We start from the raw sequence: 26,883 nt of genomic DNA, 5'->3' as shown, positions 1-26,883 counted from the left end.
GTTGTCATGATTTTTCATATCTTCACAGAATAATAGAGTGATTTTTATTAAAGAATTCCTCTCTGAGATGTCTGCAGCTGTGAAGGCTCTGGTTTAGGTTTCTGTAACAGCTGTTTGCGGAGTCAACCTGAAGAGGAGAACCCGGAGGAAGGCCGCTTGGCGCCTTTACAAAGCCCGGTGGCGGGACTCCTGGAAGGACTCCGGGAAGTCCGCGGCCGTAGCGGGGGGTCGCGGCCGGCGGGCGGCGTGCTCTGTCCCCGGAGCCTGTTGACGCATGGCTTGGGGGGCAGGTTATGTATGGGTGAAATTAGAGATTTATGTTCGTTCACGTGCTTTACGTTTTGTCATGGGGGAGTGGCGAGGGGGGCTGGGGTTGCTGTACCTCGGGGCAAAAGAGACTGTGGAGAAACGGAGGGCGCCGGCTGGCGGGAGTCCGTCCGAGATGCTGAAGCGGGGGCAGCCCCGACCCCAGCCTCCGCCGTTTGTGGGCCCGGGGCCCGTTGAGGAAGGTTCGTTAGGCTTCTTGTCCTGGCCGCCGGGGCCCGGCCTCCCGCAGGTCCACGGTTGTTTTCAGGGGACTGGCTGCAGTCGCCACAGGGAGTCTCCTCCTGGAGCCCCTGCCAGGCGGAGGTCCCCCTCCGTGTGACCCACAGGAAGCGGGCCCCGAGGCCTTCCCTCCCGCCCCGGCGGAGCTGCTTGGCCTTCTGCACCCCGAGGAGGCCTTTCCACCCCCCCTCCTGGGCTGGCTTCCCTCCTTCTTCCCTTCTTTCCTCCTCTTCCAGGGGTTTCGTATTCACTCTCCTCAGACTTGAGCAGCCCTCGGCTGCTTGGAGGAAACGACTGTTTGTTTGCCCCCTGGTGTGGGGCTCTTCCTGCCTGGAAGGAAGAGTGAAGACTCCTTGAGAAACTCTTGACCAGTGGTTCTTCCGGAAGAGATTCTTCTTTCTTTCTTTCTTTCTTTTCTTTTTTCTTTCCTTTTCCTTCTCCTTCTCCTTTTCCTTCCTTCCTTCCTTCCTTCCTTCCTTCCTTCCTTCCTTCCTTCCTTCCTTCTTTCTTTTCTTTTCTTTCTTTTCTTTTCTTCTTTCTTTCTTTCTTTCTTTCTTTCTTTCTTTCTTTCTTTCTTTCTTTCTTCTTCTTTCTTCTTCTTTCTTCTTTCTTTTTTCTTCTTCTTCTTAGATTTTATGTATTTATTCATGAGAGACCTAGAGAGACACAGCAGACTCCCTGTCAGGGAGCCTGACCTGGGACTCGATCCCAGACCCTGAGATCATGACCAAAGGCAGATGCTCTTTGCCACTGAGCCACCCAGGCGCCCCTGAAGAGGTTCTTTTTCCAGCTTTTTACTATAAGCACTTTTAAAAGAGCTCAACTCTAGGAAAAGCAGTTAATTCTCAAAGTTTACTCTGTGTCATGAGCACATGTTCTTTTTAGTATAATCTGCGTGCTAGACCACCTTTGGCTGCACGTGCCATTTGTATAATTGCACTTGCTATATAAGAGGCGTTTTCTTTTATTTATTTTTTACTTTTTTAAGATTTTATTTACTCATGAGAGACTCACAGAGAGAGAGAGGCAGAGAGACACAGGCAGAGGGAGAAGCAGGCTTCATGCAGGGAGCCCGACGTGCCTGACGTGGGACTAGATCCGGGGTCTCCAGGATCATGCCCTGGGCCCAAGGCAGGCGCTAAACCGCTGAGCCACCCGGGCTGCGCGAGGCATTTTGTTTTTAAAAATTTGAGAGAGAGCATGCATACACCTGAGTGGGGGGAGGGGCAGGGGGAGGAAGCAGGCTCTCCACTGAGCAGGGCTCCTGTGGAACCCCATCCCAGGACCCCAAGGACCTTGGGATCATGACCCTAGCTGAGGGCAGCCGCTTAACCCACTGAGCCACCCAGGCTGCCAGAAGAGAGTTACATGGTTTGGTTTATGAAACTTTTCATCTAAAGAATGACTTTAAACCCAAGCTTTACCTTATTTAACATATGAACAGAGGTGCCAGGGTTAACATCTCCTGGCATGTGCTGGAAGTTCCACTCTCCTGTGCATGTGTGCGGAGGGTGTGTAGCTCCAATGGGCGTCAGCCACTGTGGCTCCCTGACCGTCTTTTCTCTTGTTCTCTGTGTTCTTTGCAGTGCTCTGTGAAGAACTGCCGCACCGCCTTCCACGTGACCTGTGCTTTTGACCGGGGCCTGGAGATGAAGACCATCTTGGCGGAGAATGACGAAGTCAAGTTCAAGTCCTACTGCCCGAAGCATAGCTCACATAGAAAACCCGAGGAGAGCCTTGGGGAGGGGGCCGCTCAGGAGAACGGGGCTTCTGAGTGTTCCCCTCGGAATCCGCTGGAGCCTTTTGCCAGCCTGGAGCAGAATCAGGAGGAGGCCCACCGGGTTAGTGTCCGTAAGCAGAAGCTGCAACAGCTGGAAGATGAGTTCTACACCTTCGTCAACCTGCTGGATGTGGCCAGGGCCCTGCGGCTGCCCGAGGAAGTGGTGGATTTCCTGTACCAGTACTGGAAGTTGAAGAGGAAGGTCAACTTCAACAAGCCCTTGATCACTCCAAAGAAAGACGAAGAGGACAATCTAGCGAAGCGGGAGCAGGATGTCTTGTTTAGGAGGCTGCAGCTGTTCACTCATCTGCGGCAGGACCTGGAGAGGGTAATGATTGACACTGACACCTTGTAGTGACTTAGAAAAGAAGATTGCAAAGAGGCGGCTGCTTGCCCAGAGCAAGGAACGGTAGCCAGTTCATTTACTCTCAGACCCTGTACATACTGCAGCATGAGGTTGTGTTGGTTCAATATATTTATGGGCCGGTAAACTCCTGTACATACGTGTAAGACTGCCCCAGAGCGGGGGGCTCCTCTGTGATTTACTAAGACACTTTCCCACTAATCTGCGCGGTTCTGTAAGATCAAATGGGGTGAGTCCCCTCCCCCCCTTCATTCCAGTACTAGAGGGACCTGAGCCCCAGGAAGATGACCAGGGCGTTGGCTGAACCGTTTGTGCCACCTGAGTTAGAAAACCAGGTGGATCTGAACCCTTGTAGGGGCGGGTGAAGTAGAAAGAGCTCTTGTTCAGCCCGGGGAGACCTGGGTGCTGGTGCCGCTCTGGCCCGCCTTCGTTTCTTGGCGAATTCCCAAGCGGGCAGTGGGTGCCGGCGTGTGGGCATGAACTTCCGTACAGCTGCGTATCCGTTCCAGAAGGTACTGCAGGCAGTGAGGTGCTAAGTGCTACCTGAGGCAGGGTAGCTCTGCTGTGCGTGTGTGCTCGCGTGGCCCGGGGCGGGGCGGGGTCCCTGGTGCCCGGGGCTGCCTGTCCCACCAAGGAGCTTCTGGGAGCTCAGCCCACCACTAGGTCACACTGCTGGATTGCTGAGTGTAGTGGCCCTGGGCTCCCGGAGCCACGGCTGATGGCACTTCCTCGACCGCCGACTCCGGGTCTGGATCTCCCCTCCCTGCTGCGGGAATAGTAGGAGTGGGCTGTCTTCCCTCCTCCGGGGCCTCCTGTCCCCGTAGTTTCTGGCAGAGGCTTGCTAACTGGGGAGGCGTCTTGGAGCAGCCCACGTTCAGTTCATTAGTGCTCAACAGCGGGGACCCAGGCCCTCTGGCCTGACGCATCCTGCACCGAAAGGCACCCAAGTGGCCTCAGACAGTTAATGCATCTTCCCCAAGCACCTGACCTCCTAGCAGGGAGGGATTCACCTGCCTGGGAGAGGAGCTGACCCATGGATGACGTGAAGTGCAGGTGTGGGCAGAGCAGGGATGAAGCGGAGGAGTGTGTTAAGCCCAAAGTCCCAGATCTCCCAGAGACCCGCATGGCCCTGCTGAAGATGGCACGGGCGCGGAGGAGGACGTGTTCATGAGACTTCCTTTTAGTAGGAGACTGAGTGCCCGCGGGCCAGCTTGTTGTGACCCCCTTGGAGCAGGTTAGGAGTCCGATTTAGGCGGAGGCCTCCGAGCAGGGAGGCGGGCAGGCGGGCAGGCGGGCAGGCGGGCAGGCAGGCGCGGGAGGGCGGGGAGGCTCTTCCGCTGCCATGCCCCCCCTGGTGGTGAGTGTAAAGAAGACCTGGCCTCAACCACACGTATGTGGCAGTTTTGTTAAGAGAGGAGAAAGGGATCAGGAGGATTAACTGAATCCTGGTGAGAAGCCATTATTCCCAGCCTGACGACCGCTGTACTTGGGGTGCATGAGCTGTGGAGTCAGCTGGTCCTCAGGAGGGAGGACGAGAAGTCTACATGTTTGGACTGTGTCTGTCTCATGATCACCACAGAATAAAAGTGTAGAAAATGCTTGTGGTGTACTAACTCTTTTCTGTACTTCAGTTACGCAGATTAACACGCACTTATAATCAAATTCTAAACATTTTTTTTTTTGGAGTCATCGCTGTTGGTTTTGAAGTAGAATGATACCAATGATGTATGAGAAACAGGGAATAAATCAGGATTTTTGTGTGTGTGTGTGTGTGGCATTACTTACATTTACTTTATTAATAGCCTAAGAGATTTTAGGGAATTTAGTGTTAGTTTAAAATGGGCTCATTATAATGAAAGATAGGTCTTCCAGAATTTGCCATGAGGCCTGTGATGGTGGAGGCTTTAACAAAAAAACCTGGAAGTCTTTGCCCCCGATCGCTGCACAGTGCTTTGTAATTATAGACAATAAGTATATCAGGCCAAAGGCTCATTAGGGCGGGGGTGACCAGAACAAATCCTAAATTACTTTTGTTTCTCAACGAAGTTAGGATTCTGCTGAGCCCCACAGTAGTGGCTCGTAGCCAGTACGCAGAGTCTGGGAATACACGGGGCTGGCGTAAAGGCTGTGGTCAGTCCTAAAGCGACCAACAGCCTTCATTAGGGAAGCAAACAACTGCACGGTGATGGGAATGGCTCGCTCTGGCAGATACACACCTGGGGGCATTCCACACCCGGAACCTTCTGGATCAGAAGGGAAAGTGAGGTGGCAGGAGCGGGTTTTAGAGGAGGGCTGGGGAGCCACAGCCTTAAGAAGACGCGGTTGCTGGGGTGTGGTCTGTGGCTGTGTCCAGGTCCCGAGCCGGCCGCCTGGCTCTGGTGGGGTTCCTGTCCCCTGGACCTTGTCTTAAAGATGCAGCAAACCTCTGTAAAGCAAGGGCGTGTCTTCCAGATAAAGCCGTGCCCAGCTCCTGGGCAACTGCCCTACTTGACACTCCGTGGGATGGATGGTCACCACCGAGAATCAGGCCACAGTTGTCCCCCGACAAACGACGTATCGCGCTTTAGTGTGCGAGCGGTGTTTGAGACCCTTCTTGGATTCCTGAGGGCGGTGGTGCTCAAGAGTGTGGGCCCCAAGCAGCCACAGCATTACCTGGAAACCTAGCGCGGCGCAAGGTCTTGGAACCCCCACTATTGACTCCAGAACCGTGGGCAGGGCCGGGGGTAGTGGTCAGCATTCTGTCTTGGGTCCCCACGTGTTTCTGTTGGGGAATCCCTCATTTTGGGGAAAGCTGGCTGTGCTTAGGGAGGTGTGCGTGCACCCACGGACTGGTCTTCCTGGGAACTCCTTGCTGGCAGCTGGGGGCAGATGAGGCCGGGGAGGGTTGAAGGTGAGGAAGGGCCGAGCAGGGGATGTCAGAAGGGCAGAGCCTCCGGTCCCAGCAGGGGCGCTGATGGGAACTGTGCCCGAGGAGGCTTCTGTGCAGAAGGGAGGGAGGGCTTCGGGCTCTCCCTTCCTCCATGGGGTAAGCCAGGCCTGGTGGACTCAGGGCGCTTTATCCCACTGAAAACCCACCGTGGGTTTTGGTGTTGTGGGTAGAGGTTTCTCAGCAGAGACCAGGGGAATGGGGGGATTTGCCCGCTCAGCAGCTGGGGAGGCCTTTCCTGGAGCTGGTGCTTGAAGCTCCCAGAGCCCGGTACTAGGCCAAGTTCAGGGACTCGGCTTTCCCTTTACTCTCTGTTTTCGTGGGGAGTCTCCAGGGCCAGAGCTCTAAGTATCCTGGCTGTACATTGGACGTGAAGAGCGTGACTCCGCCTCCTAGGATGTCAGAATTTGCCCCCTATTTCCACAAGTCCGATTCCTTGGTGTAAAAGCTGTTGTCCAAGAGTTTTTTTAATCTGTGATACGGGTCTAGGTCTTGCCTCTCTGAGCCACCATGCCTAATACCCACTGCCCCCCACCTCCCGGTGGAACAATTCTTCTCAAAGACAGTAGTAGCCTGGTAGCCACTTCCATCCCCACATTGGCCAGGATTTTTATAAAGGACCCCTACTTCCTGGCCTGGGCCCGGAGGCTGTCAGGAGGGGCCTTAGCCGGGGTGAATTCCACCAAGATAGTATTTATATTTACTCTGAGACCGGGAGGGTGATTTTCTGTTCAATTCTTCAATTCTACCTACATGCACATGTGCACACGCACACGTCTCTACAGCAAGAGGAGGTGTTAGGCACATCCTGAGTAGTCCCTGACTTGGTGCCTGTGTGTTAGGCCAGGAACCTCCACCACGATGCAAATGTGAAAGCCGGTCAGCCTGTTGTCTCTGTGCCTCCTGTCCTTGCACACAGGACAGCCTTGAACACCGCTCCAGGAAGAACAGCTGGAACCGCTAGGGTTCATGAAGGACTGGAAACCTCGGGAGGCGCCAGCTCAGAGCCAGAGCGCCGAGTTCCGTGCGTGCGGCTGTTGCCATCCCTCCTTACAGAGGACGTTGGTGACCTTGGTTGAAGAAAGGTGGCAGGGGAAGGGGCCCCTTCCCAAGCTGTAGTGTCGTGTCCCCCCCCCCCCCGGAAACGGGACCTGAGAGAGGGCTCTAGGGCCCCTGCGCTCCCACCGCTGGTCTGGTCTCCTCTCCCTGAGGAGGTTTGAGTACAGCCCGTCGTGTTGCGTTTGATATTGGGGTTTTCAGGTGCATGCAACCTGGTCAGGTTTCCCAATAGGTTCTAGGACTGAAGATGGCCTGGTTATTGACTGTTTTGTTCCTGTTTAGGGAACACCTCTAGGTGTCGAGTTAGTTTGGGTAGTGAGTGTATACGTGTGATCCTCATGTGATCCCCATGTGATCCCCGGTGGCTGCCATCAGATACCAAGTGGAGCTCTCAGCACTTGCGTCTTTCTAGTTATTTACAAATGAATGTGGAAGAAGGCCGTGTCCTGCAGGGAGCTGGACTGGAGGTGCTGACAGCAGGGCAATGGCGGGGACGTTCCCTAGCTCTATGTTCTATAGGAACATGTTAGCTGCCTGTGAGCTTCAGATACTGTCAAGTTGACAGAGAAGTTTCCTTGGCTTCTTGGTGACCATTTGGTCCTCTACTAGTGAGCTCTGCGCAGGGATAATTTTTGGCGGGAGTTGGGGGTGGGTGGGGTGCTCTTCAGATGGCCCTTTTGACCCTGTGTTTCCCCAGTTCTATCTTCAGGAGATAGATGTTGGATGCTTAGATCATAGAATTCATAGGAAGAGGATATTGAGGGGGTGATAAGCGGAGTCCTTTGGCAAGAGGTGGCAAGCCTGGACCTGGACCCCAGCGGTCTTCTGCTGGGGTGGGCGCCAGGCTGGGTGCGGTGCAGGCCGCAGGGCTTGTGTGGAGCTCCTCCTACAATCTCTTGTGCGTTGCTCTGCCTACATGGAGGGGTGTGTGTGGAATCCTAGTTAGCAGCCCGAAAGTAGATTAGAGCTTGGATAAAATGTATGAGTACATCTTGATTTCAGATGCCCCTCATGGCCCTAGTAGGACAAATTTCTCAGGTAAAGGAAAAACACCAAAGTACCGTTATAATGTATTGCTTACTTAGAATCTTTATTCTCTACGTTCTAGGTTCGGAACCTCACTTACATGGTGACCCGCAGGGAAAAGATTAAGCGATCTGTGTGCAAAGTCCAGGAACAGATATTCAATCTTTACACTAAGCTCTTGGAGCAAGAAAGAGTTTCAGGTATGCATTAAGCTCTTGTAGGTCAAACAATAGTGCAGGGGTTTGTAAGCCTTAACGTTCTGTTAAGGAAAAAAAAAAAAAAAGCTAATTTTCTTTTATTTATGCTCTACGAGAATCCGAGCAGCACAGACTTTCATATTCAAAGAAAATCTTTTGGCATTTTAAGCATCACACCGTAGGGAAAAGGGCTATGAATCTGACCTCAAATAGGGGTCGAATCCCATATCCTCTACCTACAGGCCAAACAAGCAAGCCTGTTTTCTGAGGCTCCCCGACTTCTTCCTGTGTAATGTGGGGTTGAGCTCCCAAGCTTCCTACTGGGAGTTCTTCTGAGACTCCAGTGTAATGGCAACTTCTCTACTGTGTTGCAAAGCACTCGATAAACTTAAAGTTTCATGGGGACACTTGGGAAGATTTACAGATTCTCTAGCCTTTGGATCCACCTGTAACGGACGGTAAATAAGCAGTGTTAAGACTGTGTACTCCAGGCACACGTCCATGTTCGGAGCACATTCCCAGTGGACGTTTTGGAATAGGTGGAATTTTGAGTATTTTTGAGATTCAGGACCAAGTATTTATTCAGTGTCTTTTACATCGCTCTGAGCGAGGTAAAGTGGAAAAGGGAACTAAGATTCCCGCTTCGTGCGCTGCGGAGAGCACACCGTTCCTTGGAGGTGGAGCGCACCGCAGCGCAAGTCTCTGGGACTCTCCATCTGTACGAGGCCAGGTTCAGGACCCCGACCTCTCGCGGGTCTCTGAGCACGGAGGTGCTGCGAGCATGAACCCTGCCGAGCGGGCATCTGGAAGGATTTCGGAGGAGGAGGGCCGCGGAGGGCTCGGCCAGGCCTCGGGTCCTCGGGGAGCTGGTCTCTGCGGCCCGGCCCTGCCCTGCCCGAGGGCTGGAGCAGCGGCATTGGCCGCACTGGGCTGTGCGGCCACAGGAGGCTGACTGGCCCGCTTCTGTGGCTTCTTGTCTCTGTAGGTGACGGACGCAGAAACAGCAAAGAAGTGGTTACCTCCTGTTATGTTGAAATCCAAATTCTGATTTGCCTGAAACTCTCCGGATACACGGAGCTAGATGTAAATTGGTCAGGCTTAGGGGGTCTTAATGCTACTCTCGAGTCGTTACGTAGTTAATACTAATGGCATTAACGTACTAATGTTATCCTAGATATTTTCTTCCGGAGAGTAAATATTTTCCAGATGCATCATTAGTTAGAGTTTATCAGTTGTAAAACTTTTAAAATAGGTTTTTATAAGTAGGGTTCATAAGCGAAAGCAGTTTGATCGGGATTGTTTCAGGTGGACTTGTTTCGCTCACTGTTCCTACTTGAATGCACAGGAGCGGGACCTAGTTTATCCCCTGCCTTCGTGGCCTACTGCAAACAGCCCGCGCGGAAGGCTGCGGGGTGCAGGTCACCGGCCTCCAGAGCTGCCGCCGTGCAGGCTGGGCCCGTGGAGTTTTGCCCGTGGAGGGGCGTTCCGTGGCTCTTGTTCAGTAGTTCTGTAATGAGTGATTACCTATAAAAATAAGCTGCAAGAAGCATTTTCATCTGATTTCACTTAGGAGTCCTTTTTCAGGGATATTGCAAGCCGCTTTCGCATTTCATGGCTCAGGTTTTTACGCGGGTAAGAGCTTGAGCTTCCTCACCAGGTTAGGAAGTGTTTTGTGTGACACAGCTGTAATGAAATCCTACTGCTGTTCCAGAGAAGGTAAACAAACCCTCCCTCCCCTCTGAGATACGAGCCATACTAAGTATGTTGGGTTGAAAGCAACGTTCAGCTTTCTGCAGGATGCCCCAGGGAATGAAGTGGAAACCCTTTAGGATGCTCCCCTCCTCTTCTTTTTCCTTTTATCCCAGTTTTAAACTTTCAGTTGTGTTCTTACTCATGTCCCAGGTGGATCTCCTGTCTTATAAGGTAGATGGTTCCAGGTGAAGTGGAGGAGATGGCCGTGATTCACACGTGTCAGTCAGGGTCTGGGGTTTAGGCCCGCGTGCGAAGCTGAGAACGGGCAGGGCCATTCTGCTGGCTGAGTGTGTCCTCAGTGGGGACAGCACTTATGTGACGTCAGAAGTCTGAGGCTTTTCAGAGACGTGGATCCCAGGTAGATGGAAATCAGTTTAGAAAATGACAATCCCTCTTACTTTTGTTTTCCCACAGTACGTGACTGAGGAGGAGACACAGAAGTGTGGCTTCGTGAAGGTTGACCCTAAGGTTTGCTTCTTGAAAAGCAAGCGTGTTCAGCTCAGCAGTGGGAGCTGCTAGCCCTGCTCTGTTGACACGCCGTGTGCGTGTCTGCGGAGCAGGGAGGCCTCGGACGGGCTCCTGCCCAGCTGAACCTGGTTTTCCTGGCGGTTTATACCTTACGGGACATAGAACAGGAGAACAACTCTTTACAGATGTCCTCGAGGCTCTTGCAGAAACATGGTCCTTGTGATAAACTCCAGTGTGTTATAAATTCACCCCGGGTTTTTCACACGGAGGGTTATGATTCATTATTAGTTGGTTGTGAGAGGAGTTTAGTGGGTCACCAGCATCAAAAGCAAGTGACATAGAATAGAAAATGTAAGAGTGCCACATCAGATGGAGGAGGCTAATATTTCATGAAGTGTGAGCTTTTAGTGGGTTATGTTCTGAAATTTAGTTACTGGGATTTGTAGGAAAAATGTTTGCAAAACACCATTTTAAGTTACCCACGTGTTGGTTGCCAGTTCAGTTTAATTCCACAAATAGGCTTTGCATATAATAGGAAAGATTTTGTTTTTTGTTTTTTGTTTTTTTGTTTTGTTTTTTTTAATAGGAAAGATTTTGAAAGACCTTTGCTGTGTGTCAAGAATGAGTTTAAGCACCTTCCTTTCTTGTTTCATGTACTTACTTATATTTGTCCTCATCGTAGCTCGTATTTACTTGGAGAAGGAAACTCTAAAGATGTATCTATTCATTTGCTTATTTCAGAGTGCGTGGGTGCAGGAGAGCACGCGCAGGGTGGAGGGGCAGAGGCGGAGGGAGGAGGAGAGAACCTCAAGCCGACTCCACGCTAGCCGAATGTGGAGTAGCACACGCGGGGCTCGATCCCAAGACCCTGACATCACAACCTGAGCAGGAAATCAAGAGTCTGATCTTTAACTGACTGAGCCAGTCAGGCGCCCCCCAGAGAGGGCAACTTGAAAGCCCCTGGCCCCGCACTGGTGGGTGGGCTCTGGGTCGCGTCGGGGAGCAGGTGCCTAACCATGTGCAGGGGTAGGGGCGCTGACTGACTGGATGGATTCTGCGTGGATTCCTCTTTGAAAGATCGCTTATTACATGGTTTGAAGGGAAAGGTTTTTCTGGGGAGGTTGTTTCATGGAAACCTTTGTGAGCTTCGGCTATTTAAGAAAACGCAGCATATTCAGTCTGCAGATTGAACGCAGATTCTTAGGGCAGGTGATATTTTCGTGTGAATTCTTATAAGCTGGGTCGTTGTACGCTGTGTGGTTGGGTGGGAAGTTCGTGTTGATCGGGCCATGCTGGGGACCTAGAGTGGTGTTTTGGGTCTGCTTCTGTAATTTTTCTTTCTTTGTGGTTGTATATTTGTAGGTGTGCCTTCTTCTTCCTGGTCCTCCGCCTCCTTGGAAAACATGCTTTTGTTTAACAGTCCTTCTGTGGGCCCTGACGCCCCCAAGATCGAGGACTTGAAGTGGCATTCCGCGTTCTTCAGGAAGCAGATGGGCACTTCCTTGGTCCATTCGCTGAAAAAGCCCCATAAGCGAGATCCATTGCAGCACAGCACTGGGAGCGGAGGCAAAGCCCTGCCGAAGCAGCCAGACCTGTGTGGTAGAAGGGAGGGGACGGTGGTCCCAGAGGGCTTCTTGAGTTTTGAAAAGACCTTTGCGGAGGCCCGTCTCGTGTCAGCACAACAGAAGAATGGCGTGGTGATGCCAGATTCCGGGGACAGAAGAGACCATCGTCTTCATTGTGATCTCAGCAGGGGAGACTTCAAGGACAGACCTTGTAAACAGAGTCACAAGCCTCTGAGGCCCACGGACCCGTCCCAGCGGCACCTGGACAGCCCGAGAGCCGCCGCCGCCTCCCCTGGCACGGGGCAGTCGGCGCCCGGCTCCAGGAAGGAGATCGTGCCCAAGTGCAACGGCTCCCTCATCCGAGTGAACTATAACCAGACTGCAGTCAAAGTGCCTACGACACCTGCCAGCCCAGTGAAGAACTGGGGAGGGTTCCGGATTCCAAAGAAGGGGGAACGGCAGCAGCAGGGAGAGGCCCACGACGGGGCCTGCCACCAGCACTCAGACTACCCCTATTTGGGCTTAGGCCGAGTTCCAGCCAAGGAAAGGGCAAAAAACAAGTTGAAATCTGACCATGAGAATGACGGGTACGTCCCCGATGTCGAGATGAGTGACTCAGAGAGCGAGGCATCTGAAAAGAAGTGTATACACGCCAGCAGCACTATCAGCAGGAGGACAGACATCATCAGGAGAAGCATTTTGGCCTCTTGATGAAACTGAGGCGGTGTGGGAGCGCTGCGGGCGGGCTGCGGGCTTGCCGTGGAGTTGCTAGACGAGAGCTCTGACGTGGGGGACGAGCGGAGACCCATCCATCACTCCTGAGCTACACACACACATTTACTTGCAAGTCAGATTGAATTTTTTTTTCCAGAGTCATTTATATATCATTGTTGGGAGAAGTGTGTTATCTGCAACTTGTTGAGGAAACACAAGAGTAGATTGTAACCGTCAGACACTAAGACTAGAGGAGGCTGAATTAAACACTAAAATAAGAATGAATGAAATAAGTCTTTGCAGAGGGCAAGGCTTGGGGAAGTCTCACGAGTTTGCATTGCCCTCTGTATTCTTCCCAAAGCACAAACTCTTGGTTACCTGAATAGGCGGAATCAGATGCAGTTCTTGAGAAACCCTCACTTAACCATTTAACAGCCCATAAAACTTACTTTGTAGGACTGGTAGATGTTGAAGTCATATTTATACTTTGGCCCCCGAGGCTGTTTTTGTTGCATTGTAGTTACAGGCAGCAGCTCCGAAGCTTCAGTAACTCTAGGGAATTCATGTATGAATGAGATCAGCAGATGGGGAAGAGAGAATTTTCAAAAAGGTCAGTACTGGAAGATCTGAAGGGCCAGGGCGGAGCTGCTGCAGCTTGCAGATGTAGGGTAGTGGAGCAGGTCCTGCTGCCTGAAGCACCCGAGTGTGTTGTGGGTATGGGACTGGTGGAGGAGAGTGAAGCCATTAGAAAGTTCTGTCTGTGAGAAAGGGCAGTTGGTCCCATTCTTACCAGTCCTCTTGACCTTCCTCTTCCCTCACCACTGCCTTTTGGGCCAGCTTGGGAGCTCCCTGGCCTTGGGCAATACCTGGCCATCTGGCTTCCAACGATACTAATGGCTACTCAAGTTCAAGTGATGAACTTCCAGGCTCTGGTGACCTACGTCCCAGAGCCAACCACTAGTGCGTATGTTGGGGAATCTGGGCTTCCAACGTGAACGGATTCCTTGAGAAAAAGGAAAAAAAAAAAATGAAAAAGAAAAAAAGCAAAAAAGCAAAATAGGTTATATTTTAAAAACAGTAGAAAGGCAATAAGTTGCGATAACCTCTTACCAAGGTGATACGGGAAAGAGACTGAAGTGTAACAGGTTTCCTGGAGTCAGAGTTCTAAGCTCCAATTCGTAACTTGGACTTTCTAATTGCAAATGGCAATAACTAGTAAGTTATCAGCAATAATGAATTTAGCATTAAATTTGAGTACAATGTTCTGTTTTTGCACTCACTGCAGTGCTTATGTATTAAGACAGTGGATAGTGTTAAGGTCCTGTTAATTTTCTTTGGAATTCAATGTAGTTGTGAATCAAACTTAAGAGAAGGAAAGTTTAAATAGCAACGAGATTTAGAATTATGGGCACTTGGAACAAGCCCAATTTCCCCGAAATTATCCTTAGTTTGTTATTACGAGTATTCAGATTTCCCGATTCATTTATACATCTGTTTCCATGTGGCAGGGACATTCTGATACTTAACGAGTGATGATTTGAGTTCTGTAGTTCCCTTTCAAGTCTTCCAGGTGATTGTCAACAGCAAAAAAGGCTTATTGAATTCCATCTTGCTATGCAAGTTTTATCGGATGATCAAATAGTAGATCTGATGCATCCCCATTGTATGTATGACATTTTCAGACCAAGTCTTAACTTTTCGAATACATTTTAGTAGTTAATTCAGGGGAGGGGAAAGAATGACCCAGGTTTTTAGATTGACTATTTTTGAGCTATGGGGCTCATCTTGAGAGACTGCTGTCCAGATAAGCTGTTGCTACAGATCTTAAGAGTTGCTTAAAGAATCCAAGTTGTACATTGACTCATAGCATAATTTAAAAACCAGATTTTTTGCCTATGAGCAAAAACATTTTTTGCTGGATACAGAAGAAAGGTGGACACTTTTTACAGTTCCCTTTTGACCATAGCAACAGCTCTGGGTGAGAGTAGAATATATAGAGGGGTAATCTGTCAAGCCATAGAAAGAAAATCTAAATTTTAGTAAGTATATGACCTCTCACCATTTTAAGAGGTAACAGATTCATTTGCACTATTTAGGAATGCTAGTTTTGTGCAAAAATAATGCCTTACCTGTTTTTTCCCCACATTTAGGTTGAAAAGCTTTCAAACGTTCCAAGTTATGCTGAACCAAAAAAACTAAACAAAAAACAAAACAAAAAAAAAATAAAGAAAAACCCACACAAAAATAAAAAGCCCACACTTTTTATTCCTGCTTTGAAATGCAAATGGTATAGAGCACGGTTTCTCTGACAGTGTAATGATAGCTTTGTAAGTTAGTTCACGTCCTGCTGGGAACTCTGTATGAGGCGGCCATACGCAGCACCCACCCACCCCACCCACTTGCACTCTCTTAGTACGAGCCATTCGCTCTGCTTTTCTTTTCTTTTCTTTGAAGCTTTATCTTTCCTTGTGCATCCTGACCAAGAAATATCTTTGATTATGATCAATGTATTATGTCAAAATGTAGGCTAGTTAAACTTTTGTAAAGTTGCCTGGAATGTCATTTGTTAGGTTATAAACACAAAATCGAAATGAAGGGTTCTATGTGTTGTGTACAAATCTTAATTATTTTGAAATGGACAAACTTGTCATTACATTTGTAACCTTGTACAGAGGATTTTTCACTATGTGCCTAGCTTGGTGTCCATTCAGCTAAAATTGGAAAAAAAGGTGCATGAAGAGTTAAAAATCAGAAATTAAACAAAGTATATGTAGAGATGACTATTTTATATTACATGGCCCAATCCTGTATTTATTTCTACCCCCTTTTTGAAAGTATTTATAAAACTAGTTGAGGACAGCTGTATTTTTTTGTTGAACTATTTAGTAGAATTTGTGCCTTTTTGTCTGTATGTGAATAAATGCTGTACATTTTGCAATACATTTTTAAGTGTCTTTTGAAATCTGATTTTGCTAAGTATTTAAAGATGTATGTGCCATAGTGGTCCTGAATTGGTGTATGTCGGCCGCCTCAGGGCTGCAGGGGACGGAACAAGATTGTGACTGTGGGAGAAGAGCACAGATTGGGGCTGGGCTGCTGTCGGCTCAACTCTGAACTCTGAGGGTGAGATGCTGAAAAGTGGTAATGGTTTGATTTGTAGTCTTCCCCACCTGCAGTTTTTGCCCCAAAGAGTTTTTGATCGGAGAGTAACCTGTTGCTGAAGCAACTTAGACTGCGGGTTAGAGAGCCCTGGGTTTACGGGCTGAACGGGGTAGCTTATCGGCCTTGTGACCTTTGCCAAGTCACCTACCCTGCACAAGCCTCCATTAAAGCAAGTTCATAAACTTCTCCTGAGGCCTGCACAAGGAATTTAGTAAGTGGTACCCTGTGATTAGGAACAAGGCCTTGATTTCTCCAACATGTTGACCGGTGAGCCTTCTGCAGCAAAATACGTTGTTCCTGAATGACAGGAAGACGGTGAGGTCCTTCAAAAATAATTTTTCAAAGGGTAGTTTTATTAAATGCTTTCTTTTGATCACAGAATTCTGAACCACTAGGACAAGGGCAGTCTCCGCATTCCACAAAGGAGGTAGGTCCAAGATGGCAACATTAAGCATTGGCAGGACTGGGCCTAGACCCTAGTTCTAATTTCTGGTTCTGTTTCCCCAGCCTGAAGTCGTCTTTATTTAACCACTACACGCAGAAATCAGAGAATGAAATGCATCTTCCTTTATATTGGGACCAGCAGAGCTGCTGTGGGTTTACGGCCTGCGTGCTCCTGTAGATTCTGAACCACGGCAGGGTGGCGTCACTGTCCCTAATTTAGAATTCCTGTAAAATCTTGGCCGTTATTTTTTTTTTCAACGTGGATTGTTCATACATTTGGCTAAAAGCTTGTTTATTTCTCCTTGTTCCTCCTTAGTGACTGTTTACTTCCATGTTGCTTGCTCTGAGTAAGACCCCAGGGAGAAATAACTGTGGTTCTTCCTGCAAGGTCTTCAAGTTGAATAACCACAAGCGTTCCCTGGGGAAATTAAGTCCCCAGGAGCCAAAGGAAGGGCCTGTCATTGGCAGTTCTGCAGTGTGTGGTGGGAAATGTGGCACCGGGGACTCGTGTTCGTGTTTTTACCCAGATGACTTAGAAAACCGAGTCTACCTTTGAAACATTAGCCATCTGCAGCAAACTTTGCAATTAACTTCAAGGTTGAAATCTTCAGTATGATTTCCCTTTAATGCTCAGAACTGCATTAGATGAGGTGCTCTAGTCTGGGGTGGAAGAGAAGAGCTTTGACTGCCCCGGTCATTGAAGAGGAGCTTTTAAAGCAAATGTCCTCTGCTTGCTTGACTCCGGCTGCTCCCTGCTGTGGAGCGGAGGCCTGTGCAGCGCAGCTCTCCCGGCCTTCCTGGGTGTGCCAGGCACTGCGGACGTGGACGGTGGACGTGGACGGTGGAGCCCGGCCTTCTTCCTGTCCTGCCTTGGAGGATGGCATTCAAGCCTGAAACCTGGGGGTCCTTTGTGAGGCCGCCGTCCCTGGATCGCTACCACCATCTCGCTACCACCTACTGTGAGGTTCAAGCCTCCTCATTTCTTGCCTGGATTATTGCAGCAGCCTTTTACCTGTGTATTGACTCAAGTCGTCCTGCCGAAATCCCCGCCCCCCCCCCCCCCCCCCCAGTAGTTTATAACCTTCACAATGGGATCGCCATAGTGAAAACCGCCAATAAAAACAATCTGCCCTTCTGCTTGCCTTCGGGGATCCTTCAGACTTCTGGAGATCATTACAAGGGCTTATCAAATGGCAGACACTGGTCTGTGCTTTTTACATATTAATTCGTGTACCCCTCACAATGTGAGGTAGGCACCACTATCTAATTTAGAGACGGGGAAACGGAGGCACAGAAATTAAGTTGCTCCAAGTCCGTTGGTGGTAGAGCTGGGCGTTCACCCAGCCAGGCTGCGGCTGAGCTCCCTGGGCTTTACTGCCTCCGAACAGAAAGTTCACATCAAGCAGTCCGTGTGTTCTCAGGTACACGGGGGATTGTACTTGTGAACTTGAGTTCAATGAATTTCTATAGAATAAAGCTAATAATCTTGGCTTAAAACATGATGTTCATGCACCGGTTGAATGACTGGACAGGACCTAATGGATAATGAGCAACACACTCAGCTGTGGTCAGTCCCTGCCTTCTAGGGAGAATGGAATTAGTTTCATTTCATATGTAGTTATGTAACACACACGTTTACAGATAAAATATGTGCATACAGGATCAAAGAAAACACTGCCATCAAAAACGTAATTCTCCCTATGTCCTGACACACTGTTTGGAAGGTTAAAGAGAATTAGGTAAAATTACAGTTTCTCGATGATAAGTCTGGAATTAAGACTACTATCTTTAGACTTTGATGGTAGACAAAACCTTCAATCTGTTTTTTTTTGTGATATAAAGTACAAGAAGTCTGGTCGGTTTTTAGAAATAAGTTGTCTCTTCTCGGTCTTTTGGTTAAGATCAAGTGTAGAATAAGTCAAGTAATGCCAAATTAAATAGCAAAGACAAAAAACGTGTCATTCCTAATGTATGCCTAGTGTATCCTGATAGTCTCACTACTACTTAGGCTTACATATGACTGTTTGAAATAGTGCATTTATAATTATGGGTTAATTATGGTTATTTTACCCACTAATCTGGCTGATGAAATTCTAATTTCAGGATTATTACCGGTGTGATACAATTTTTTTATGAAGCAAATCGTTTTCTGTGATGTTTTCCTCCCTTATGTAGTGGCCTCAAAGGGCGCGTTCCCTCTTTCTTGCTAATTATGGCTCTGCTCCAGCTTTACTGTTTGAATTGTTTGAGTTTCTCTTTTTCATAGTAAATCCCTGTGATCTTTGCCTCAACTAGTCCCAAGTACTTAAAGTGAGTAAATATAATTTTCAAACATCATGCTCTAAAATCCCATGCTTGTTTTGACATAAAAAGTCATACAATATTTTATCAACCACTTTATTATAATGCTAAGCGATTTAACATGTTTATGACTTTTTGGTAGATAGGACACTTTAGGTGAAATTGTTATCACTCAATCAAGAACTCTGGAAACCTTCAAATTTCTTAGGAAAAGCATCTTCCTATCTAGGGGGATTTGGTAATTTTCTCAAACCTTGAAAAGAAATGTGCTATAACGTAAAAGGTAACTTTAGTGGAAAATTGAGATCTAAACAAAGGAAGTCAGAATACCCTCTTTTAAAGGTTTTCAGATTTCTTTAGTGGGTGGTAACAATTTCACCAAAAAAAGGATATTTACCAGAAAATCATAAATATGTTAGATTGTTTTTAATAAGTATAAAGTGGCTGATAGCCTAACTGATTTCCTGTGCTGAAACAAGCATGGTATTTGAAACCTGATGTTTCAAAGGCATTTTCTCACTTGGAGTACTTAGGAGTAGTTGAGGCAGGTTGCTTAACTTTTATAATCCCTTCTATCTCTGGAAAGGCAAGGGTAATACTGAACCAGTGGGTTTGTTGCATTATGAGAGGTAATAAATGCAAAATGCCAAGCACGTATCTTAAATGTGATAGGTGCTCAATAAATAGGTATTAGTCCCACAGAGTGGCATGATTACTGTAGATCCAGGGAAAGATTCCCCAATGCATTCTTCTGATTATTTGTAGAAATGTGTACTTTTCTCATACTCTTTTATCCCCTATAGTTTATACAAAAAGGAGATGCTAGTCTCATATTTTTATCTTCAAAATCTTAGTGCTAACAGATTTTCTATGCATCATATTTTGCTGATTTTATTCTTTGAAAATACGACGAAAACAATGAAAATTTCCATGCCATATTAAAAGCTGCAAGGCTTTTAAATATTTATTTTATTTTTAAAAGATTTATGAGAGAGAGAGAGAGAGAGAGAGAGAGAGGAGAGAGAGAGAGAATGAATCAGGCTCTATGCAGGGAGCCTGATGTGGGACTCGGTCCCGGGACCCCAGGATCACATCCCGGGCTGAAGGCTGGCACCAAACCACTGAGCCACCTGGGGATCCCTATGTCTTTTAAATAAAAATTTTAAAAAAGTGATTACTAGGCTACTACATGGATTTACTGAAAAGAAATATATCTGGGGACACCCAGATGGCTTAGTCGGTTGAGTGGCCAACTCATGATTTCAGCTCAGGTCATGATCTGAGGGTCCTGGGATCAAGGCTCAAGTGGGGCTCTGGGCTCAGCAGGGAATCTCCTTCTTTCCCTTCCCTTCTCAATCAATCAATCCTTTAAAAAAAAAAAAAATGACTACATTTTCTTCTTGGGCAGGATTACTAGATTAGGTCTGGGAAGTATGCCAGTTGTGACATAAAGGAACTTTCTCTGGGCAGAAAGTGTGATGGTGAAGCGGCAGCAAATGGGCTAGATTAGAAACAGGCCGAAAGACCAGGCCCCATGGATCCTGATTAATTATCCATTAGGGGAGCTGGTGGTTGGTGTGATCTAAGAGATCAACTGCATTCACATCTGTCTAGTTCTCATCTTTTTCATGATTATCATGAAAATATGGGTGGTACGTTTACCAAATCTGTAGATGGCATTGCTATAAATAAGAAGTTGTCAATCGTGCAAGAAACCCAGCATGAAAACAAAATAAAACAGACACAGTCCCTGTGCTTATAAGTAACAAACTGGATGACAGATTTGGAGTTCAAAGGACTTCAGCACATTGCAATAACATAATAAAATGTAAAAGAGATGAATGACCAGTCTGGCTTCTTGGGCAAAGATCTGGCTTAGCAACAAAACCTTTGGAAAAGATTTTAGTCAACAATATGCTCAATATCTCCAACAGTGAAATTCAAATTCCAAAAAAGTGAACTAAGCTGCATTGATGGAAGTACACATTCTACAATAGTTTTTCTCATTCTAAATACTAATGAGAAATTACATGTACATTTCCATGAGTCACTAACTAGAGTAACTCTCAAAGCAGGTCTCCCTAAGAGACTATGTCAGTCTGTTCTTGGGGTTGGGAAAAGGGGAAGGGTACGTAGTTTGAACCATACCTATGCCCTGGAGATTCTAATACATTGTCTTCCCTCTACTTAGATAATCACTTACCCTCTCCTCATCTCTCATGATCTAGAACAAGGGAATAATTTTTTTTTACTACCTATTCTGAATATAATTTTTGGTTCTGGCCATAAGACTGATCCATCCCAAGTATACCTGGTGTAAAGTAGGTGCTCAATAAATATTTATTGAATGAATAAAGAAAGATATATGAAAATTGGAGCGCTTTCAGAGACCAGTGCCTAGTTGGCAAGGGGACTCAAAACCAAGTCCTCTGAGGAGATGGAGATGTCTATTAAGTGCAGGGAGAACATGACTATTATTTTCTAAAGGCTGAAGACCTGCCACGTGTATGATGGCTTAAACTTACTCTATTGCACAAGGTAGAACTAAGGCAGGAAGACACATTTCAGTTCGATGTAAGGAAGAACCTTCTAATGGTCAAAACTGTTGGAAAGTGGCCTGGGTCATCTCAAGTGAGAGTACTCCCACCCCTTCCACACCAGTGAATTTCAACAGGGGTGCACAGTAACAGCAGTAATTTGTTTTCTAAAAACAAAGTAGTGAACTTTAAGAATGTATATTTAGAAAGAAATAAACTAGAGAAGATTCAAAGTTAGCTCCATAATGTTATGATCACATGCTTACATTCCAGTATACTTTTGAGTGGAAGAAACAAGAGTGGTATTAGAGCTAGTATATGGGGGAGTCTACGGGAATGTGGGGTCACATGTGCCTGTTTTGTGGTGAATCCTCAGGCTCTAAGAACGTCTTCCTTAGAGTAGATTTTTTCATTCCTTGGTAGCTGGGTGACTGCCAGTGTTCCAAAAAGTTAAGGATGCCTTCCCACCCATCCTATGATTTTTTGTTAAGTATATACATATTTATTTCATTTCTATATAAATAACTAAGACCATTAATACTGCCCAAAAGTCACACAAGTTTGAAGGGCTGGTAAGGGACAGATTTCATACATAACACTAGGGTACTGCAGTGTGTGTCTCCTCTGAGCGCCTATCTCTATGTATATATATATTTTTAAATAAACTAAAAAAAACTATTTTTGATTAAAATGTTTGTAAAAAAAAAAGCCCATTACAGATTTGCTATTTTGGAAAAATTGATAAAATACATTATGGTTAAAGAACAGAATTTATACCAAAATGTTTAAAGTATTTTTTCATTCTTCCTTGATTTGTCTGAGAGTTGGCTTGGCAGACTGTGCAGCTATGAAATATTCATATTTGCTGAATAAACGAATGACTGAATTGTTGCTAATGTTCTCCCATATTTGGGGTAGTTATAGTGATCACACCAGAGGAGAAATTAGAAGATTGTTGGCTGCCCCAATTTGCATATTTGTATACAAAGGGAAGAAGAGGTAATCACATCTCTTTTCTTCCTCAGGGAGACACAAATAAAGAAACATGAATAAATAAAATGAACTAGCTGTGTTGTCCTCAATTTCAGATTTATATCATTTCTTTTCTCTCTTTCCTATTCATTTCCTGTCTCCTAAAATACAGTTCACAGAAAAATGATACTGTTTCTGTAAATGAAGGCAAGACTGACCAATATGAGAAGTCAAAAACTCCACTAAATTTTTACATTTAGTAATCATTAGCTAACAAACTTCTCTCAAAGAAAAATAACCATGCATGTTCAGTTCTGTTAGTAAACATAGCTTATGTCTGTTCAAATTCAGCAGGGGTAAGAAGGGCCTATTACCTGCCTGTTAGGAGCCTATCCTTTACTGGGACGAATATCTAAGTATTCAAAGGGATCCAACCAGAGAGACTTCAAATGTAAAGAGAAGATCCTGTGGCCAAAGTCTGGAGAAAGTGCTTATGCTAAAAGATTTACCTTGAAGAAATGAGTCTGGGAAGTTAGATTTAATTCCTTAAAAAGGACAATCATCATACTCACATTCCATTTGCCTACAATGTTAGTTTCTGAAGTGTTTCTTCTTACAGTCTCATTTTTTTGGTACGATATAATTCTAACATCTTCTCTAATTAAAAGTTTTTAAAAATAAATTTTATATTCTATAAACATGAATATGAACATAACTCATTACATGGAAATTAGTCTGTGAATGACATGGGAAGAAATTTACATTAGAGAATCAAATGAAAAATTCTTAGGAAATGAAAGTAAGCTAAGCGCCTAATTATCATTTAACTATCATACTTGTATTATTTCATCCCATCACTGTTTTTGACACTAGCAACCATTTATTCCCTCCAACTCATAAGAACCCCTGCCTCCTTTAGTTTTTTTCATATTGGATTCTCTTGGCTACAACCTTCTCATTGCTCCTGTTCAGTCTCCTTCAATGACTCGTCTTCCTGAACTCATTCAACAAACGAAGACATTTTCTAAGGTCCTGTCCTTAAAAATTCTTTTTCAGTTTTTCATTCCCTCTGTGTGCCAGAAGCTATGTTGAATGCTAAGAATATAATGAAGGGGAGCAGACATAAGTCTTGTTCTCAAGGAGTTTGCTGACTGTTGGAGAGGAGACAACACTGAAAATTCAAAAAGAGTTAATTACAAATTTTCTCAAGTGCTATGAATAAAAAAACAGCACACTTTATGAGAAATACAGGGGCCCTAACCTAGTCTGGAGGCTGGAAGGCTCTCTTGAAGCCAGGATGTTTGAGTAGTGGTGATCTGAGGAATGTGAGATGGCAAGGTATGCGCAGAGATCCTGTGGGGAGGAAGGACAATGTAGTGACGGAAGTGGAAGAAGGCCACCATCAGAGCTTCAGCACAAAAACTGGAGGGGAAGAGGCAGTCAGCCGCATCACATAGCCTCAAGCCAAGCTCTCATACTCCATGGCTTCCATTCTCAGACCCATGCCAAAGACTCCCTTTCTAACTCAGCTTGTTAGCACCAGTCCCAAGCTTCTGATTGCTGGTTTTCCAATAGTTTCCTAACTTGTTAACCAGATGCAAACTTAACTACACTAATTACCTGAAAGCAGGATATACCAAGTTCCAACCAGGAGCAGAGAATACCTAACTCCGTGGATTTGTGAAAATCAACTAGACTGTAATAGTTCAATGCCCATGCATTCTCAGAATTTAAGACTCCATCTGATTAGTACTGCTTTGAGTAATAGAGCAAAACAAAAAATAAAACTTTCCAAATTCTTAAATGTCAATATTTGATAAATAATGGAAATCACATAAATTAAAAATGAATCACTACGATTATACATTAAAATACATGACAGCATCATTTTAGAAAGTGCATAATTTATTACATTTATGAGTTTATAATAAAATGGATACTTGGGAACTTAAAAAAAATGGGTTAGGAGAAACAATTAGATGTGAAATTCTTAAATCATGGAACCTGAAATATTAGAATTCTAGCATTGTCTTAAAATCTCTTTCTTATGATTAGTAGTTTGAAAATTATGCTCTTCTAAGGGAAGAAAGGGGGAATTGAAAAATAGACACGTTGATGAAGGCAATGAATTCTTCTCAGCTGGCTTTATTCTCCACTGAAGCTCAATATAGTGTTATATTTTCTTTACTTACAGGAAGCTGCCACTGTTCTGTTTTCCAATAACCCTCAAAACAGAATGGAAAACGCTTATGCAAAATGACACAAGCCTTAACCATTCTTTCTGCAGGTTTTTACCATTTCAATACACTTCTAGTCCAACAGCTTTCCCAATTCTAAAGTTCTGTGAGTGAACTATGAATATTTTTAAATATTTTCCAGATTCATCATGGAGGCTGCTTTTCTTCTCTGCACTGTAATCACACTGAGCTGCAATTAAAATAGACAATCAGTAAGTAGTTACTTTTTCTATGGAAAATCTTACACTAATACAAAGCATAACTGATCACAACTTAACAATTATTGAAAATAATCTTACTGAAGGGTGTCCTCTAAGAGGTTATGTCTGTTTTACTCCTGAGACTTTAAAATACCTGTATTACACTAGAGATATGCATGTCATATACGATTTCCATAGCTCAGAGAGATATACGATATTTAGAATCCAAAACATATTTCAAAGATGGATGAAAAACATCTAGATAAAAACTAGAAAAGTAAAAAAAAAAAAAAACTAGAAAAGTGAGTAAAATACAAACTGTGAGCCAGTGCAACACAAGGTTGTTAATGATAACAGATCATAGTAAGAAAAGTCTAATAGGTAAATAGTCTTTAAATATCAATTGGAGTTGATATTATATACACAAAGTAAAAAAAATCTAATAGTACAAAATAGTATACTTCATGAAGAAGTCTTCTCATCGCTGTCCTTCATTCTATAGTCCTCTTTCCAGAGACAACTATTTCCATATTCTAAGTATATTTCTAGAAATAAATTCTACATGAGAATACATATATTTCCTCAATTCTTTTTATTTAAAAAATGATAAAATACTATACACACTTCTCATCTTGTTTTTTTTCCTTCTAAATGACCTGCTTTACAAATGACTCCAGGTGAGATCTACTTTATTCTCCTTAACAGCAGCAAACTCTTCCTGTATGGATACTCCATAATTTAATTGGCTTCTTATTGATGGGCATCTAGGTGGCTTTTAATCTTTTAAAATTATAGGCAATGCTGCAATTAGTATTTTGACAGGCTTCCTTGCACAGACTTGCCCAGGTGCAAGTATACCACCTGCAGAATAAATTCTTAGAATGACTGGGTCAAAGGTTATGCATATCACAATTTTTGAGAGATGCTGCTAAATTGGGATCCAAAGAGATTGCACCAACACACATTTACATCAGTGATGTGTGGAAGTGCCAGCATAATGTATTGTCAAACTTCATGTTCTGACATGATTGTGAAATGGTGAAAAATGATATGTGATTACGGCTTAAGCATGTATTTCTCTTATGGGTGAGGATGAGCATATTTTTAATTGTTTAAAAGCAATTTATCCTTCTTTTCCTTTCCTGTAAATATTTTTTATTCTTTGTCTGTTACACAGTTGCACTTTTTTCTGTTGACTATTAGCCACATTTTTCATATATGTTAAGGCTATTACTTTTGTCACATGTATTGCAGATATTTTTTTCAGTTTGTCATTGACTTTATGACTTTAAAATGTAGGTATCTGAAATTCTACATGCTCACATTTATTTTTTAAAAATATCTTATTTATTCATGACAGACAGAGAGAGAGAGAGAGAGAGGGAGGGAGGCAGGGACACAGCCAGAGGGAAAAGCAGGCTCCATGCAGGGAGCCTGACGTGGGACTCCATCCCAGGTCTCCAGGATCATACCCTGGGCTGAAGGCAGTGCTAAACCGCTGAGCCACCCGGCTGCCCCATATTCACATTTATTAATTTCTTTTTGTAGTTTCTAGGTTTTGTGTTCTTGCACAGAAAGTCTTCACCATACTGATTTTAGTGTCAAAAGAATACAGTATGGCTTTCAGTAGTTTAGACTAATCACTTAGAACATATAACTATTGTCCAAAGATATATGAAGAATGTGCAGAAAAAGTTAATCAGACCAGCACATTAAGAGCACGGAGGACTCAGAACAATGCAGGGTTTGTGCATGATGCTGGGCTGCACTGGTATGTCTGACATGTACATTAGAGGAAATAATAATCTGGTAACTCCACTTCCTTGTTTCATTAAGTATCAGGCCCTTAGCAGGATAGTTTCCAGTTTTTAGAGAAAGATGGGAAAATTAGGAAGAATTCAGAGAAAGCAGAGATAAAGATTTAAAAAAACTGAATATAGATCTAATGAAATTTGTAAATTGGACTCATTTAAGACAGAAAAAAATTAACTCCAGGGAATAATTCCTTTTTGCGGATGGGGAGAATGCTGAATGATTACTTTTCATCTTCAAATAAAAGCAAGATGGATGGAGAAAGCTTACGGAAAAAAAGATCTAAAGTGATTATTGACACAACATTTAAAAAAAAAGCTCACAAAGAGAATAGTGAAATATTTGTCATTAGAGAGTTTAAATAACAGGAGAAAAACATTAGTGTTGGACTGTTTAAGTTTAATTCTGTCAGGAGGGAGACTAAACTAGATGCCACTTGCATAATCTAATTAAGGTTCTGTAACTGTACTCTTTTTAATATGGAACTCAAGGTTGTTGATTTTAAGTAGGATTTTTCTTTATCATAGTCCTTAAAAAAAGTAAATTTGAAGCTTTAAGGATTGTGATGTAGAAATTTAATTTCTTATATAACTATTACTAACCACTTAATGATTATACTAAATGCTTATATGTGTTAATTCCTTTGATCTTTCAGTAACTCTGTAAGGGAGGTGTTATTATCCAAAACTGAAGACATTGAGGCTTAGAAAGTTTGAAATTGCCCCAAATCACAAGGCTACTTAATGGTACTAGGTTATGTGCCTGACAGCAGAACACAGACTTTAAGATACTGCCCAGTACACTGTGGCTCCTGTTAACTT

General features: G+C 44.9%; 2 protein-coding genes across 14 annotated transcripts in view; one reads left to right on the top strand and one right to left on the bottom strand.

Moving 5' to 3' along the window:
• JADE1 (jade family PHD finger 1) overlaps positions 1-13,704 on the top strand; it is a 61,722-nt gene extending 48,018 nt beyond the window's left edge. For all 12 annotated transcript variants that reach the window (XM_072755261.1, XM_072755256.1, XM_026014300.2 and 9 more), the window contains 3 exons: positions 2,133-2,654; positions 7,784-7,901; positions 11,481-13,704. In XM_072755261.1, coding sequence (XP_072611362.1) covers positions 2,133-2,654; positions 7,784-7,901; positions 11,481-12,394 — 1,554 coding nt within the window. In that variant the 3' untranslated portion in view covers positions 12,395-13,704. The remainder of the gene's footprint in view (positions 1-2,132; positions 2,655-7,783; positions 7,902-11,480) is intronic.
• A 9,996-nt stretch (positions 13,705-23,700) lies between these two features.
• SCLT1 (sodium channel and clathrin linker 1) overlaps positions 23,701-26,883 on the bottom strand; it is a 173,551-nt gene continuing 170,368 nt past the window's right edge. For both annotated transcript variants that reach the window (XM_026014287.2, XM_026014288.2), the window contains one exon: positions 23,701-24,240. In XM_026014287.2, coding sequence (XP_025870072.2) covers positions 24,178-24,240 — 63 coding nt within the window. In that variant the 3' untranslated portion in view covers positions 23,701-24,177. The remainder of the gene's footprint in view (positions 24,241-26,883) is intronic.

Source organism: Vulpes vulpes, chromosome 4 (assembly GCF_048418805.1).
Source record: "Vulpes vulpes isolate BD-2025 chromosome 4, VulVul3, whole genome shotgun sequence".
Taxonomy (NCBI): domain Eukaryota; kingdom Metazoa; phylum Chordata; class Mammalia; order Carnivora; family Canidae; genus Vulpes; species Vulpes vulpes.
The sequence above is the reverse complement of the archived record's forward strand: the minus strand, read 5'-3'. Positions and strand labels throughout refer to the sequence as shown.